General features: G+C 40.5%; 1 protein-coding gene across 1 annotated transcript in view; it reads left to right on the forward strand.

Moving 5' to 3' along the window:
- Window positions 1-203: 203 nt before the first annotated feature.
- The window catches only part of LOC121561485 (mucin-5AC-like), a 37,705-nt gene continuing 23,376 nt past the window's right edge, over window positions 204-14,532 (forward strand). The window contains exons 1-26 of the mRNA XM_045220203.1: window positions 204-228; window positions 710-971; window positions 1,256-1,370; window positions 1,715-1,805; window positions 1,902-2,008; window positions 3,444-3,660; window positions 3,762-3,887; window positions 4,313-4,430; window positions 4,529-4,667; window positions 5,217-5,327; window positions 5,471-5,540; window positions 5,758-5,895; window positions 5,999-6,163; window positions 6,280-6,374; window positions 6,605-6,731; window positions 6,842-7,097; window positions 7,335-7,387; window positions 7,720-7,820; window positions 8,783-8,934; window positions 9,013-9,151; window positions 9,496-9,606; window positions 9,847-10,026; window positions 10,159-10,398; window positions 10,479-10,635; window positions 10,752-10,880; window positions 12,315-12,476. Coding sequence (XP_045076138.1) covers window positions 204-228; window positions 710-971; window positions 1,256-1,370; window positions 1,715-1,805; window positions 1,902-2,008; window positions 3,444-3,660; window positions 3,762-3,887; window positions 4,313-4,430; window positions 4,529-4,667; window positions 5,217-5,327; window positions 5,471-5,540; window positions 5,758-5,895; window positions 5,999-6,163; window positions 6,280-6,374; window positions 6,605-6,731; window positions 6,842-7,097; window positions 7,335-7,387; window positions 7,720-7,820; window positions 8,783-8,934; window positions 9,013-9,151; window positions 9,496-9,606; window positions 9,847-10,026; window positions 10,159-10,398; window positions 10,479-10,635; window positions 10,752-10,880; window positions 12,315-12,476 — 3,586 coding nt within the window. The remainder of the gene's footprint in view (window positions 229-709; window positions 972-1,255; window positions 1,371-1,714; window positions 1,806-1,901; window positions 2,009-3,443; window positions 3,661-3,761; window positions 3,888-4,312; window positions 4,431-4,528; window positions 4,668-5,216; window positions 5,328-5,470; window positions 5,541-5,757; window positions 5,896-5,998; window positions 6,164-6,279; window positions 6,375-6,604; window positions 6,732-6,841; window positions 7,098-7,334; window positions 7,388-7,719; window positions 7,821-8,782; window positions 8,935-9,012; window positions 9,152-9,495; window positions 9,607-9,846; window positions 10,027-10,158; window positions 10,399-10,478; window positions 10,636-10,751; window positions 10,881-12,314; window positions 12,477-14,532) is intronic.

Genomic DNA, 14,532 nt, shown 5'->3' on the forward strand with positions numbered 1-14,532 from the left:
GCTCAGTCCTGCCTTTATGTGCCTTTAAGCATGAGTTATGGTTGATGAATAGGTAAATGTAGGATTGGCAAGAGAACTACATAACAGAGCCTGAAATACACAGGATTCCACAATGATTTACAGCAAACGCTTCATGTAACTTATTAATATACACTTTGATTTCAGAGGATACATTAAAGGCCACAGTTAACATCATCCCCTCAATGTCAAGGATACCTGAGATTGCAGGTAAGCTTCATAATACATGTGCTATACAGATGTGTAAGCCCTGAGGATGATGACAGTGATTAACACTGCAGCCATACATATCCACAGACAATGGTGAAAGGACAATAACCATGATGGAGACAGTCATAGCAAGTAGTGCAACAGGTTTTGTGGATTAGCTGTTGTTGCAAAGCAAGAAGTAGCCTAGCTAATTCATTTATTGTTCAAGTTCATAAACTTGATAGAGATTAGAAGTACTTTGAAAGTCTTGGTTTTTTAGTTCATAAGTACTCGTTACACAATTTAAACATGGTGAGTGAGTGAAGACAATCTAGCAATCAACCAATGGACTCCTAGTTAAAAGCAAATCTAGATCCTACGAGGGACAAAAATGGGAAATATATCTGCTCCCTGTAGTCTTCTCATTTCTTTCTCTGTATCTAAAGATAAAACCTGCTGAATTTTATTCTATCATAGCTGAATTGGTTGTCGTTTTCCCCAGGAGTGAGTCCTATACATAATGGCCAGGTCTGCAGTACGTGGGGTAACTACCACTTCAAGACCTTTGACGGAGACATCTTTCAGCTCCCCTCCACCTGCAACTATGTTGTGACCTCACTGTGCCATAGCAGTTATGAGGATTTCAACATCCAGATGAGGCGGCAGGTGGTGGACAACCAGCCCACCATTAGCAAGATCACCATGAAGCTGGATGGCACAGTGGTGGAGCTATCCAAGGGTTCTGTTGTTGTTAATGGGAATAAGTAAGTTCCTCCAGAATGTGTCATGTAGCTGTATTTCTCAATCAGTGCTCAGTGCTCAAGTAGTTGGATGTCATATTGGTCTCCCAGTGGCTTTGACTTAAAAGATGAGACCCCACCTTGTACTGTGTAACTATGCTCAAGCACACATTTACAGTGATAGAGATGAGAATGTTGTTTTAAAACTACCAATTAAAATGTCATAAAATGATGTCAATTGAGCTAATTGAAAATGGGTTGATCTAAGTTCTAGTTGAATCTAATGCTTTGTCTTCCTCTTCCTCCAGTGCCACCTTACCATTCAGCCAGTCTGGTGTTCTCATTGAAGAGACTCCCTCCTACATCAAGATCAAAGCAAAACTGGGATTGGTAGCCATATGGAACCAGGAGGATTCCTTCTTGGTAGTACAACAATTATGCATTTATGAATATTTCTGTTGTGGATGTCAGAGCTAGGTTTTTGCAGTGTGGTCAATGTCTGCATTTGATGGCCTGTGCTGTGGTGGGCACTTGGATGGACTGTGGGCACTTGGAATGACTGTGGGCACTTGGAATGATTGTGTTAACAGCAGTTTACATCATCTTAACAACTGTTAAGGTAGTCCTAATCTGTAGTTATTTTAAGGAATAGGTTGTCTCTGCTGTTAATGTTAGTTTTGTTAGAGTCATTAGCCATTTTTGTCGAGTGTTGTGCGGTTATGGAGGTAATCTGTCGCCCTAAAACTTCTAATGATCTGCTATTTCAGGTGGAGATGGACATCAAATTCAGAAACAAGACCTGTGGTCTATGTGGAGATTTTAATGGAGTTCAGCAATTTGATGAGTTCTATAGACATGGTACATTTCACTGACGCTATCAACATATCAACCTTAGCCTATTATTTGGAATACTGTTGGCATTCAACAATAACTGGGTTTATTTTTATGCCAAAGGAATGAAATTGTCCCCTGTCGACTTCGGAAACATCTGGAAATTGGATGGTCCAACTGAAAGCTGTACTGAAAACACACTGCCTTCAAATCAGAAATGCCCCAATGTGGTAGGTTAATCTTCATGGATTATGATAAAAATAGGGTTATTGGTAAGGCTGCTGTGTACTTAACAACATGTACAGTGGGGTCCAAAACTATTGACTCCCTTGATAAAGATGAGCAAAAATCACTGTATACTGCTACAGTATATTGTATGCTACAGTATACAATTGCTCAGAATTTTTTTTTTCTCTCCAAAAGGCAGGGTTTAAAATTCTTGATAGCCCTGTTTTCAATACCTTTCAATTCCTCACCTTGCGAGGATAACAGCACTGAGCTTTTTTCTAAAATGTTTTGTGAGTTGGAGAACACATTGTGAGGGATTTTCGACCATTCCTCCATACAGAATCCTTCCAAATCCTTGATATCCTTTGTCTGTGCTTATGTACTGCCCTCTTCAATTAAAACCACATATTTTCAATAGGTGTCAAGTTCAGGGACTGAGATGGCCAATGCAAAATGTTGATTTTGAGGTCAATTAAGTATTTATTTGTGGCTTTTGATGTGTGCATAGGGTTATTGTCTTGGTGGAAGATCAAAATATCCCCATAACATTAATAATCCACCCCCCAATCCAAGTGCCAATGTCGTTTAGCAAACTCAAGACGTTAACATTTGTTGGATGAAATTAAAATGGAATTCACTGGCCATTCACACCAATGGTGGGTTTGGCGTCGAAATGAGAATGCATGAGCAGAAAAGAACCCCATACTTACTGTAAAATATGATGGTGTATCTTTGATGTTATGGAGTTATTTTGCTTCCACTGGTCCTTTTTTGTGAAGGTCAACGGCATCATGAACTTTACCCAGTACCAGGACCTTTTAGCCAAAAACCTGGTTGCCTCTTCCAGGAAGCTGAAACTTGGCCACAAGTGGATCATCCAGCAAGACAATAACCCCAAGCACATATCAAAATCCACAAATAAATTATTTATTGGCCACAAAATCAACATTTTGCAATGGCCATCTCAGTCTCGGGATTTGAAACCCATTGAAATCCTGTGGTTTGAATTAAAGAGTACAGTCCATAAGCGCAGACGAAGGATATCAAGGATCTGGATGGATTCTGATGGAGGAATGGTCTAAGATCCCTCCTATTGTGTTCTCCAACTCATAAAACATTTTAGAAAAAGGCTTGTTGCCGTTATCCTCGCAAGGTGAGGTATTGAAATATATTGAAAACAGGGGACTCAATTATTTTGACCGCTACCTTTTTGAGATTGTTTTTTATTACTTGTTAAACAAAATCTCTTTCTCTGAGCAATTGTATTAGTATAAAATAATATATTTTCCCAACTTTTTCTTTGTATACAATATAGCTCAGTATTTGAATAATTTATTTTATACAGTCATTTCTGCTCATCTTTATCAAGGGTGTCAATCATTTCAGACTCCATTGTATTTGACCTAATTATAACATCTCTCTGTTTTTGTTTGATAGAAACCAGTTTGTGAGCAGTTGCTCTCCGGTCCTGCCTTCAGCAGCTGTAAGGACTTGTTGGCCATCGACTCATTTGTTGAGGCCTGTGTTTCTGACCTGTGCAACTGTGATAACAGCACCAAGTCCTTCTGCCTGTGCAACACCATCTCAGAGTATTCCCGCCAGTGTGTTCATGCAGGCGGGAAACCCAAACAATGGAGGACTGAACAGTTCTGCTGTAAGCATGCCGTTACTCTATCAACATTCAAACCGCACATTGGTCAGTTGGTTGATAAAAATGTAACATACTAATATTTTGAAATAACCTTATCTTTGCAGATAAGACATGCCCCTTCAACATGGAGCACCAGGAGTGTGGAAACCCCTGTGTTGACACCTGCTCCAACCCTGAGAGAGGCCAGCTGTGTGAGGAACACTGCTCAGATGGCTGCTTTTGTCCTCCAGGTAGGCAGACATATTTAAACGTTTTCTGCACATCCTCTTCTTCAAAGAGATGTAATAAAAAATGCATTGGGATGTAGCAGACTATATACTGATAGAATGCAAAACAACTGATCCCATATTGTTGACTGGACTATGTTGCCCTACAAAGGCAACTACAAATGTAGTCAAAACTCTTTGATATGTTGTAATGGCCAGATACTGTATATTATCTGATTAATGTGTCATTTCGTTTCCTGACACAAGAACAATCCCGGTGATCAGAATATATCATGGAGTTTCAGAAATTGCTCTCTGTCTAGACAGAAAAATACTTCAAAGTCAGATTTTGCAGTAAAAAGAAAAACGTAGTTACTGCGTTTTGCGTTTGTAGGGAGGTATGTTGGGAGGGAGACACATAATAAACACATGTATGCTCTCACCCAAAGGCACCGTTTTTGATGATGTCAACAAGAATGGTTGTATTGCCTTGAGTCAATGCTCCTGCCTCCACAATGGAAAAACCTACACACCAGGAGAGTCTTTTTCAAGCACTTGTAAAGATTGGTAAGAAACCCAGGCTAAGAATTCTGACTTGAGTCTAAAAGTTATTCCAGGGGTGACAATTTGTAAGTTCCATTGAATAATTGATATTTTGCCCTTAGCTCCTGTGGTGGTGGTCAGTGGAAGTGTGCGGACAAGGACTGTCCTGGCACCTGCGCTGTGGAGGGAGGATCCCACATCAACACCTATGATGGAAAAGCCTACACCTTCCATGGGGACTGCTCTTATGTTCTGACCAAGGTCAATATGCAGTTTCCTCACCAAAGACCTGTGTGCATCAATCTCATTCACATAAAAAACATGTTAAAACTTGCTAACTTCTTTTGTAGTTAATATGTCTGTATTACAGATTTTTCTCCAGCTTCTTTACTTTTATTCTGACAAATCCAGTTTTTATTATGACAATTAAAATCTAACTATATAGAACAGGGCTCTCCAACTTTATTCCTGGAGTGCTACTGTCCTGTAGGTTTTCACTCAAACCCTAATTTAGCGCACCTCATTCTAATAATTAGCTGGTTGATGAGCTGAATCAGGTTAGTTACAACTGGGGATGGAGCAAAAACCTACAGGAGAGTAGCTCTCCAGGAACATAGTTGGAGAGCCCTGATATAGAACAACACTATTCATCTTGCATCCATATATTTATTTATGAAGAAATATGGGTTCTTCATGTTTACTCTGTCTCTTGTTTTACACTGAGATATTCATTTTTCAGAAAGATTCACAAGGATATTTCCTTTTATTGAGGCAAGTATTTTGTGACAACTTATTCATGTTTTTTTTCAGGACTGTGATGGGATGCAATTCACTGTACTGGGTGATGTGGTGCAGTGTGGGCTTTCTGACAGTGAGACTTGTCTAAAGGTTGTTACCCTGTCCCTCTCAGAAGGAGCCACTGTAAGTATTAATTGACTGACATGCTCTCAGCCTTTGACTGCAGTGGAAGTTTCTTTTCTCCAAATGTTGTTAAGTTTTAGGTTTGAATGTATTCTTTTAATATACTGAATAAACATATGGATACACAATGCCCCTCTATGCAGGTGATCAACATACAACCCAATGGAAAAGCCTTTGTAAATGGAATCTATTCTCAGCTGCCCTTTTCTGCTGGTAAGTTACAGTTGCACAATAAACATACAGTACTATCAATGTAGTCATGACTAGGCATACATGAAACTTGTGTCCTACAGTTAAAGCACATAATTGTATGGGGAATACATAAGGATAATTGGGAATGTCGTAATGGTGATGTAGCTATATCATTCAACACTGACACATATTTTACTTAACGTCATAATGCTCCATCTTCCCACTTTGTTCCTTATAGCTGGAGTAACCATTTTCAGAGCATCCTCATTTTTCATCATTGTCCAGACCACCTTTGGCCTCCAGTTGGAAATCCAACTCTCACCAATCATGCAGGTCTATATTGCTGCAAGCACCGTTTGGCAGCAGAGAACTTGTGGTATGTCTCATCATCCGTTGACCAACCACCACATTCCACTGAGGTGTTCATGTTCTGGGAATTATTTATTTTCCCTGTATATAAATACATGTTCATCCTACAGGTCTTTGTGGAAACTTTAACAACAACCAAGGAGATGATTTCAAGGTCCTGAGTGGAGTGACTGAGGGCACAGCCATTAGTTTTGCAAACACCTGGAAAACACGAGCCAGCTGCCCAGACATCAAGAGTAGCTTTGAAAGCCCCTGCAGTTTAAGTCTTGACAATGGTAGCTGCATGTTTTATTACCTTTCCATGTCAGTTTTAAATGTTATGGAGAATGGTGCAAGTGTTTCTTAAAGTCAGCCTAACTATTTCCTGTGGTTTATTTTTTCTCTATTTCAGAGAAATACGCCCAGCACTGGTGCTCTCAGCTGGCTGATCCTAAAGGGTTGTTTGCTCCGTGCCACGCAGCGATAAGCCCAGACATGTACAAAGAAGTGAGACCCTTTCACCATACTATTCATTTCTGACAATTTCCTTAGCATAGCTAATACACAAATGCATGTAACATGTAATGCCAGCTATTATGGGGCAATTGAGAATTATATTGCTTGCTGTTAAATATTGTTTATTTGCAAAGTATTTGTGCATATTATGCACACACAATTAACACAAACTATTGTACAGTATAGTATGGATGCTGTTCTGACTGTGGTTCTCTATTCAGAACTGCATGTATGACAGCTGTAACTGTGAGAAGAGTGAGGACTGCATGTGTGCTGCCGTGTCCTCTTATGTCCATGCTTGTGCTGCCGAGGGCATCCAGCTCAGCGGCTGGAGAGACACTATCTGCAGTAAGTGACAATACCACACCATAATACCTAAGAAGATGTGCAAATTGTGGGAGAATAAGATACAAATATTATAAATATTTACAACTAACACTAACTGTTGCCATCCCCAGCCAAATACTCCACCTCGTGCCCTAGCACCATGGTCTACGCCTACAGCATAAAAAGCAGTGATCGCTCCTGCCGCTGCTACAGCGACTCTGACTTTACCTGTTCAATCACCTTTGAGTCTGTGGATGGGTGTGTCTGTTCTGAGGGAACCTACCTGGATGATGAGGGCAAGTGTGTTCCACCAGCCAGCTGCCCTTGTTATTACAAGGGCTCAGTGGTGTCCCCTGGAGAGGTCATCAGCAAGGATGGAACCATGTGGTATGGACCGAGATATTTACCTACCTATACTCAAACTGTATATCAATGTATTTCACTACACAATGTAAAAAAACACTGAACTGTTGCTCGGTTGCTTGCTTTTCTGCTAATATTTAGTGAACACCTTTTATTGTAAAGGCATATTTTTTCAAACTTTATGAATCAAGAGCCTTAGGCCTTGCTTTCCTGTAGTGAGTATAGGGACATTCAAGTACCATTAACATTATTTTATTTCAGCACCTGCAAGGAGGGCAATCTCCACTGTATTGGAGATTCACCTGATCAGCCATGTAAGTCCATGTATATAAATTGTCAAAACAACTCACAATTTTGAGCTATTGTACTGTGACAGGCAACACTGCATTTGAATATAAGTCTGTTCTTTTAATGGCACTATGCCAAATCCTACATACATATATGGTGTGTGGTAATAGTATGCTATTGGCAACAGAACCAGGCTATGTGCATGTTGAAATATATATATATATATATATATATATATATATATATATATATATATATATATATTATATCTCCATCCTAGTACACACTTTACACAGCATATTGATTTTATGAAAGACACAACAGAGTCATGATACATTAATTAACTTTATTTTCACAGCATGTGTTGCACCAATGGTTTTCTTCAACTGCTCCAATGCAAGCCCAGGAATAAGAGGGTTAGAGTGTCAGAAGAGCTGCAATATTCTGGATATGGCCTGTGTGAGTCCCTATTCACCTTGTCTCCAGGCTATTGCGCACAGTACATATAAACCTGTGTACAAAACATTAAGAACACCTTCCTAACATTGATATTAATACACAATCTGTCTCAAGGCTTAAAAATCCTTCTTTAACCTGTCTCCTCCTCTTCATCTACACTGATTGAAGTGGATTTAACAAGTGACATCAATAAGGGATCAATGCTTTCACCTGGTCAGTCCATGTCATGGAAAGAGCATGTTCTTAATGTTTTGTACACCCAGTCATCTAATTCCCTTAGGATTGTGAATTAAAATCGAGTGTAAAATATAAACATTACGTTTTTCTTTTATTGTTACAATTAACATACAAAGAAAAAAATAAAAAAAATATATTATTATTTTTTGAAAAATATATAACAAAAAAATTGTAAAGTGGTTGTCCCACTGGCTATCAAAAGGTGAATGCACCAATTTGTAAGTCGCTCTGGATAAGAGCGTCTGCTAAATGACGTGAATGTAAATGTAAACATATAGTGAACCTCGTCTCCAGGCTATTGCACACAGCACATATAAGCTTGGTACATCAACGATTCAAATGTGGCCTTAATGGGAGTGACCATATAATTCTATGGGAGTGACTTTATTGAGTAAAGTATTTGTCATCATTTCATTTTTGCGAATCACACGACTGCGAGGCGTGGCTCTGTGCTTGTGTTGTGCTAGCGTATGGGGGAGGGCTAGGGGGAAGTTGTTGTGGGAGATGATTGGTTGGTAGATTAAGCCAATTATGCCAACGCCTATGTGCTTGGAGTTTCTCCCAGTCTTTCTGTATTGGATAATGGCTAACGAAGGCCAAGTTTGACCTTTCGGTCCACCAGACTCCTCACACATTTGGGCGGAACTTTCTGGAAACCAGATTAACATATAATTAACACCATTTGTACACAGTAGATTTTCAAATCAATAATTTTTACTTTACAGATCAGCACAGAGTGCATATCAGGCTGTATGTGTCCCTCTGGACTGGTAGCCAATGGAAAAGGAGGATGCATCAAGCCAGACCTTTGTCCTTGTTCTCACAATGGAGCCACTTACCAACCAGGAGACAGCATCAAGGTCGACTGCAATACCTGGTAAGCTCATCTTGCCTCAGTTGGGGTTTTAAACCAACTAAGACTTCAGTCTGATATATCTGTTTTTGCCACTTTCAGCACTTGTAAAGACAGAAAATGGCAGTGCACAACAAACCTATGTCATGGAACCTGTGCAATTTATGGAGATGGCCACTACATTACTTTTGATGGGAAACGATTCACTTTCGAAGGAGACTGTGAATACACTCTTACAAAGGTATGCTTGCAGGGTAACTTGATAGTCTAACTGATCAACACCAATATTATAATATTTTTTTATTGGTCAAGTATTAATACATGCTGACCAATAAGGGTTTGTGTTTACTTTTTTAAGGTATGTACTGTAGGCGTTTCTGGGGAGTTTGAAAAGCAACATTTGAAACTGGACATTATCTACTGTTGCTTTGTGGAAGCTGCTATAGCATTCCCAACAAGCTGAACCTTTTCACTATTCCAATGATTGACTTACTGCATGTGTGGTTGGAGATAATGTACCATCCACCAAAATACTGTGTTGGCTGTTGTTAAATGTATGACTGAAATTGAGTCTACCTTAAACAGGACTACTGTGGTAACAACAATGCCAACGGCAGCTTCAGAGTCATCACTGAGAACGTCCCTTGTGGAACAACAGGCACCACCTGCTCCAAGGCCATCAAGCTCTTCCTGGGGGTAACTAGATTCCTGCTTCCTGCCTGGCACATACCATTGCTGAAGCCAAGACTACTACCATTCATTAATTCATACATACAGTACATACATACAGTACATACTATAAAGCATACTAAACAGAATACATAAATCAAAGCTTCATGAGGCAAAAATATAGCATAAATTATAACATAAGGAGTAATTAGATGAATTAATATCTTAATAACTATACACTCAAACTATTTTTTAAATATCTTTCAGAACAATGAATTAATCCTGACCGAAGGAAACTACCAAGTTGTTGAGAGAAATTCAGGGGAGGCGGTTCCCTACCAGATTCGCACAATGGGCATCTACCTTGTGATTGAAGCAAATAATGGTTTGATTCTCATGTGGGACAGGAAAACAAGCATGTTCATCAAACTTAACCCACAGTTCAAGGTACATTTGAACTTTGATTGAATGACATATTAGATTAGTAAATATGTTTCTAGTATTCCATCAAATGATATTCACAAGTCTGTTATGACTACTTTTATCACTCAACTGAATCTAATGCAATGTCCTATTCAGGGACATGTCTGTGGTCTGTGTGGAAACTATGATGGCAACGCAAACAATGACTTCACCACCAGGAGCCAGGCAGTTGTTGTCAAGCCTCTAGACTTTGGAAACAGCTGGAAAGTCTCTGCAAGCTGCCCCGATGCAAAGACCAAAAGGAGCCCCTGTATTGCCAACCCTTATAGGCAGTCTTGGTCACAGAAACAGTGCAGCATCATACAGAGCAACGTTTTCACAGACTGCCATTCTAAAGTAAGTTAAGACTTTAGTTGTTCACTGAATGTTTTGGAATTTGATATGATCATGTCGACTAAATTCTGTTTTCCAATTAGGTGGACCCCTCTCCTTTCTACGATGCTTGTGTGACAGACTCATGTGCTTGTGACAGTGGTGGAGACTGTGAGTGTTTCTGTACCGCTGTGGCAGCTTATGCAGAGGCCTGTAATGAGGCTGGAGCCTGCATAGCCTGGAGAAGCCCACAAATCTGCCGTGAGTCTCTAAATGTTCAACTCATTTAAGTGCTGACATAAAAATAGACTTAATCCAGTCAGTTTAAACCGAATTGAAGATAATACTTACAGAGAGCTTTTGTCCTCCACATACAGCACTGTTCTGTGATTACTACAACCCCCCTGGAGAATGTGAGTGGCACTACAAGGCATGTGGAGCTCAGTGTATGAAGACCTGCAGGAATCCCTCCGGGAGCTGCTCCACTCAGATACCACCTCTTGAAGGTACAGTAGACATTCATTTAGGATCTATTTTGAAAACAACAATTTTCTATAACAAATCAAATGCAAATGTTATTTGTCATATGCCCAGTCATATAAGCATCGTAAATGCTTACTTACAAGCCCTTAGAATCAAGAAATAGAGTTAAGAAAATATTTGCTAATTAAGCTAAAGTAAAAAAAAAATAAGGAAAGTAACACGTTAAGATTATAACAATAACAAGGCTATATACAGGTACGGTACCGAATCAATGTGTGGGGGTAAGGTTAGGTCTAGGTAATTTTAACCACTGTGGGGGGGGTAAGTAGTCGGGTGGCCATTTGATTAATTGTTCAGCAGTGTTATGGCTTGGGGGTAGAAGCTGTTAAGGAGCCTTTTGAACCTAGACTTGACGCTCCGGTACCGCTTGCCATGTAGTAGCAGAGAGAACAGTCTATGACTTGGGTGGCTGGAGTCTTTGATAATTGTATGGGCATTCCTCTGACACCACCTAGTATATAGGTCTGGATGGCAGGCCTGGCCCCAGTGATATTGGGCTACGCACTACCCTCTGTAGGGGATGCCGAGCAGTTTCCAAACCAGGCTGTGATGCAACCGGTCAGGATGCTCTCGATGGTGCAGCCTGTTATAACTTTTTGAGGATCTGGGGACCCATGCCAAATCTTTCTCTCCTGAGAGGGAGAAAGGTGTTGTCGTGCCCTCTTCCACGACTTGTCTTGGTGTGTTTGGACCATGTGATAGTTTGTTGGTGATGTGTGGACACCAAGAAACTTGAAACGTTCGACCTGCTCCACTACAGCCCCGTCGATGTTAATGGGGCCTGTTCGGCCCACCTTTTCCCCTGTAGTCCACGATCATCTCCTTTGTCTTGCTCCTTGCTGAGGAGAGGTTGTTGTCTTGGCACCACACTGAGGGTCTCTGACCTCCCCCCCATAGGCTGCTCTCATCATTGTTGGTGATCAGGCCTACCACTGTTGTGTATCAGCAAACGAAATGATGGTGTTGGAGTCGTGCTTGCCATGCAGTCGTGGGTGGCAGGAGTACAGGAGGGGACTCGGCACGCACTCTGAGGGGGCCCCGGTGTTGAGGATCAGCGTGGCAGATGTGTTGTTGCCTACCCTTACCACCTCGGCCCATCAGGAAGTCCAGAATCCAGTTGCAGAGGGAGGTGTTTAGTCCCAGGGTCCTTAGGGCTTAGTGATGAGCTTTGTGGGCACTATGGTGTTGAACACTGAGCTGTAGTCAATGAACAGCATTCTCACATAGGTGTTCCAGTTTTACAATCATCAAATATTTAGAAGAATAACTGTCTGAAGTCATTTGAGATATTCTTTATTTTTCACTCAGTTTCTATTCCCTGTGTTTCTTCACCATATCCCTTTATCAATCAATTGCTTTTTCATCATTAATATTCAAACATTTTCCTTCTTCTTTAGGTTGCTATCCAAAATGTCCTCCTGCTCAACCCTTCTTTGATGAAGATACAATGCAATGTGTGGAGAAGGAGCAGTGTGGCTGCTATGGCACAGATGGAAAACACTACAATAATGGAGAAAAAGTACCGACCACAGAAAACTGCCAGACATGGTATGCCTTTAGTAATACAGAGAATATTGGACTTTGCAAAAATTGTGAACACCGTAACTGTGTTTGAATGTCAAGAATGAAACTAAGTAGAATTATAAATGTTTCTTTTTCCAAAGCTATTGTAATTCCGTGACAGTGGACTGCAAATACGATGAACAAGGTATAAATGGATCCCTAAACAAAAACAAAAACAAAAACACATTAATAATGTTTTCAATATTCCAGTACCCTAAAATATATCTTATCATTTCAGCTTGCACTTGCACCTACAATGGGAACAAATACCCCTATGGGCATGTCATCTATATACAACGGGATGGACATAGCAGCTGTATCACAGCAGTTTGTGGGAAGAATGGAACCATACAAAGGGACATGTACCTATGTTCAACTACAAATCCAACAACTTCTATTACATCTCATCCAACACCATCTACAAATGTTCCTACCTCTACATCATCCTCTACAGTGACAAAAAATGTTTTCACTTTCTCAACACCAACACCAACTGGTGGGTACCTGAGACTGAGGCTTGAGTGACTAGGGTGAATTAGTTGTTGTATGAAGAGGACGATCATGTGAAATGTAAAAACTACATGGAAACCAGATGTCTCTTTTGGACGATAAAAATGGCTGAGAGCGACATTGCTAATTATGCACCTTCAGAAGAAAATTAATGTTTTAATATTTCAAACTGACTAACTGTAATGTAATCCCTGTATCTATAGAACCAGCCACAACTTCAACAGAGACAACACCGTATCCAACATCCTTTACCACAACATGTGGCTATCCATGTGTATGGTCACAATGGTTTGATACCACATTCCCTACACTTGGAACTCCAGGAGGAGACTCTGAAACCTACAACAACATAAGAGCAGAGGGACACGATATATGTGAGAAGCCAAGCAAGATTCAATGCAGAGCCGAGAAGTACCCAAATGTTAGCATAAGCCAAGTGGGCCAAGTGGTTCTGTGTAATGTTGCAGAAGGTTTGACTTGCAGAAATGAAGACCAGTCAGGCCCATTCCCACTGTGCTTTAACTACCAAGTTCGAGTCCTCTGCTGTGATGAAAATCTTTGCACATCTAAGCCTACAACAATTGCACCAACAACTACAAGGCCACCTTTTACAACAACAACAACTACAACAGAAACCACCTCCACTATATCAACAACCACGTTGACTACAAAAACCCCTAACTGCACAGTTTGTGAGTGGTCACCTTGGTATAATGTGGACTATCCTCAATTTGGTCCTGGGGGTGGCGACAATGAATCAATTAAAAAGATTATACAATCTGGAAAAGATATTTGTGAAAAACCAGTGGATGTCATGTGCCAAGCAGTGCGATATCCAGGGGTCCCATTGTCTGAATTAGGACAGAAGGTAGAATGTAATACGGAGGTTGGACTAATATGCCAGAACAAAGATCAAGGCATTCCTCCAATATGCCTTGACTATGAAATTAAGGTGAAGTGTTGTAAGACTGTGAAATGTCACACTACAACTACAACAATGTCAACATCCACATTACCTACAACAACAAGTAAACCAATGACAATCACTACTCCTCCAACCTCAACTCAACCTCTAACCACAACTACAACTCCTACCACTACTCCAACACCCACAACTACAATCTTAACATCGACTGCTCCACCAACCACATCAACAACAATTCCTCCCACCACTACTCCAACACCCACTACAAAGACCTCAACATCGACAGCTCCACCTACAACAACAACAACTCAGCCTCCCACCTCTACTACAACTCCAACCACTACTCCTATATTTACCTACTCTACCCTCTGCAGTGGTGAAGAAAGTTGTGTGTGGTCAGATTGGATCAACCTTGGTCAGCCAACCTCTGGATCTGAAGGTGGAGATAATGAATCCATTAAGAACATCATTGCTGCTGGTTATCACATTTGCTCAGTTCCAGAGGCAGTTGAATGTAGAGCAAAACAATACCCTGGACTTCAGATCTCTCAGCTTGGCCAAGACGTGACTTGCAATCCATCCGTTGGACTGATTTGTAACAACAATAAGCAAGGTCT

Source organism: Coregonus clupeaformis, unplaced genomic scaffold (genome assembly GCF_020615455.1).
Source record: "Coregonus clupeaformis isolate EN_2021a unplaced genomic scaffold, ASM2061545v1 scaf3338, whole genome shotgun sequence".
In the NCBI taxonomy this organism is placed as follows: domain Eukaryota; kingdom Metazoa; phylum Chordata; class Actinopteri; order Salmoniformes; family Salmonidae; genus Coregonus; species Coregonus clupeaformis.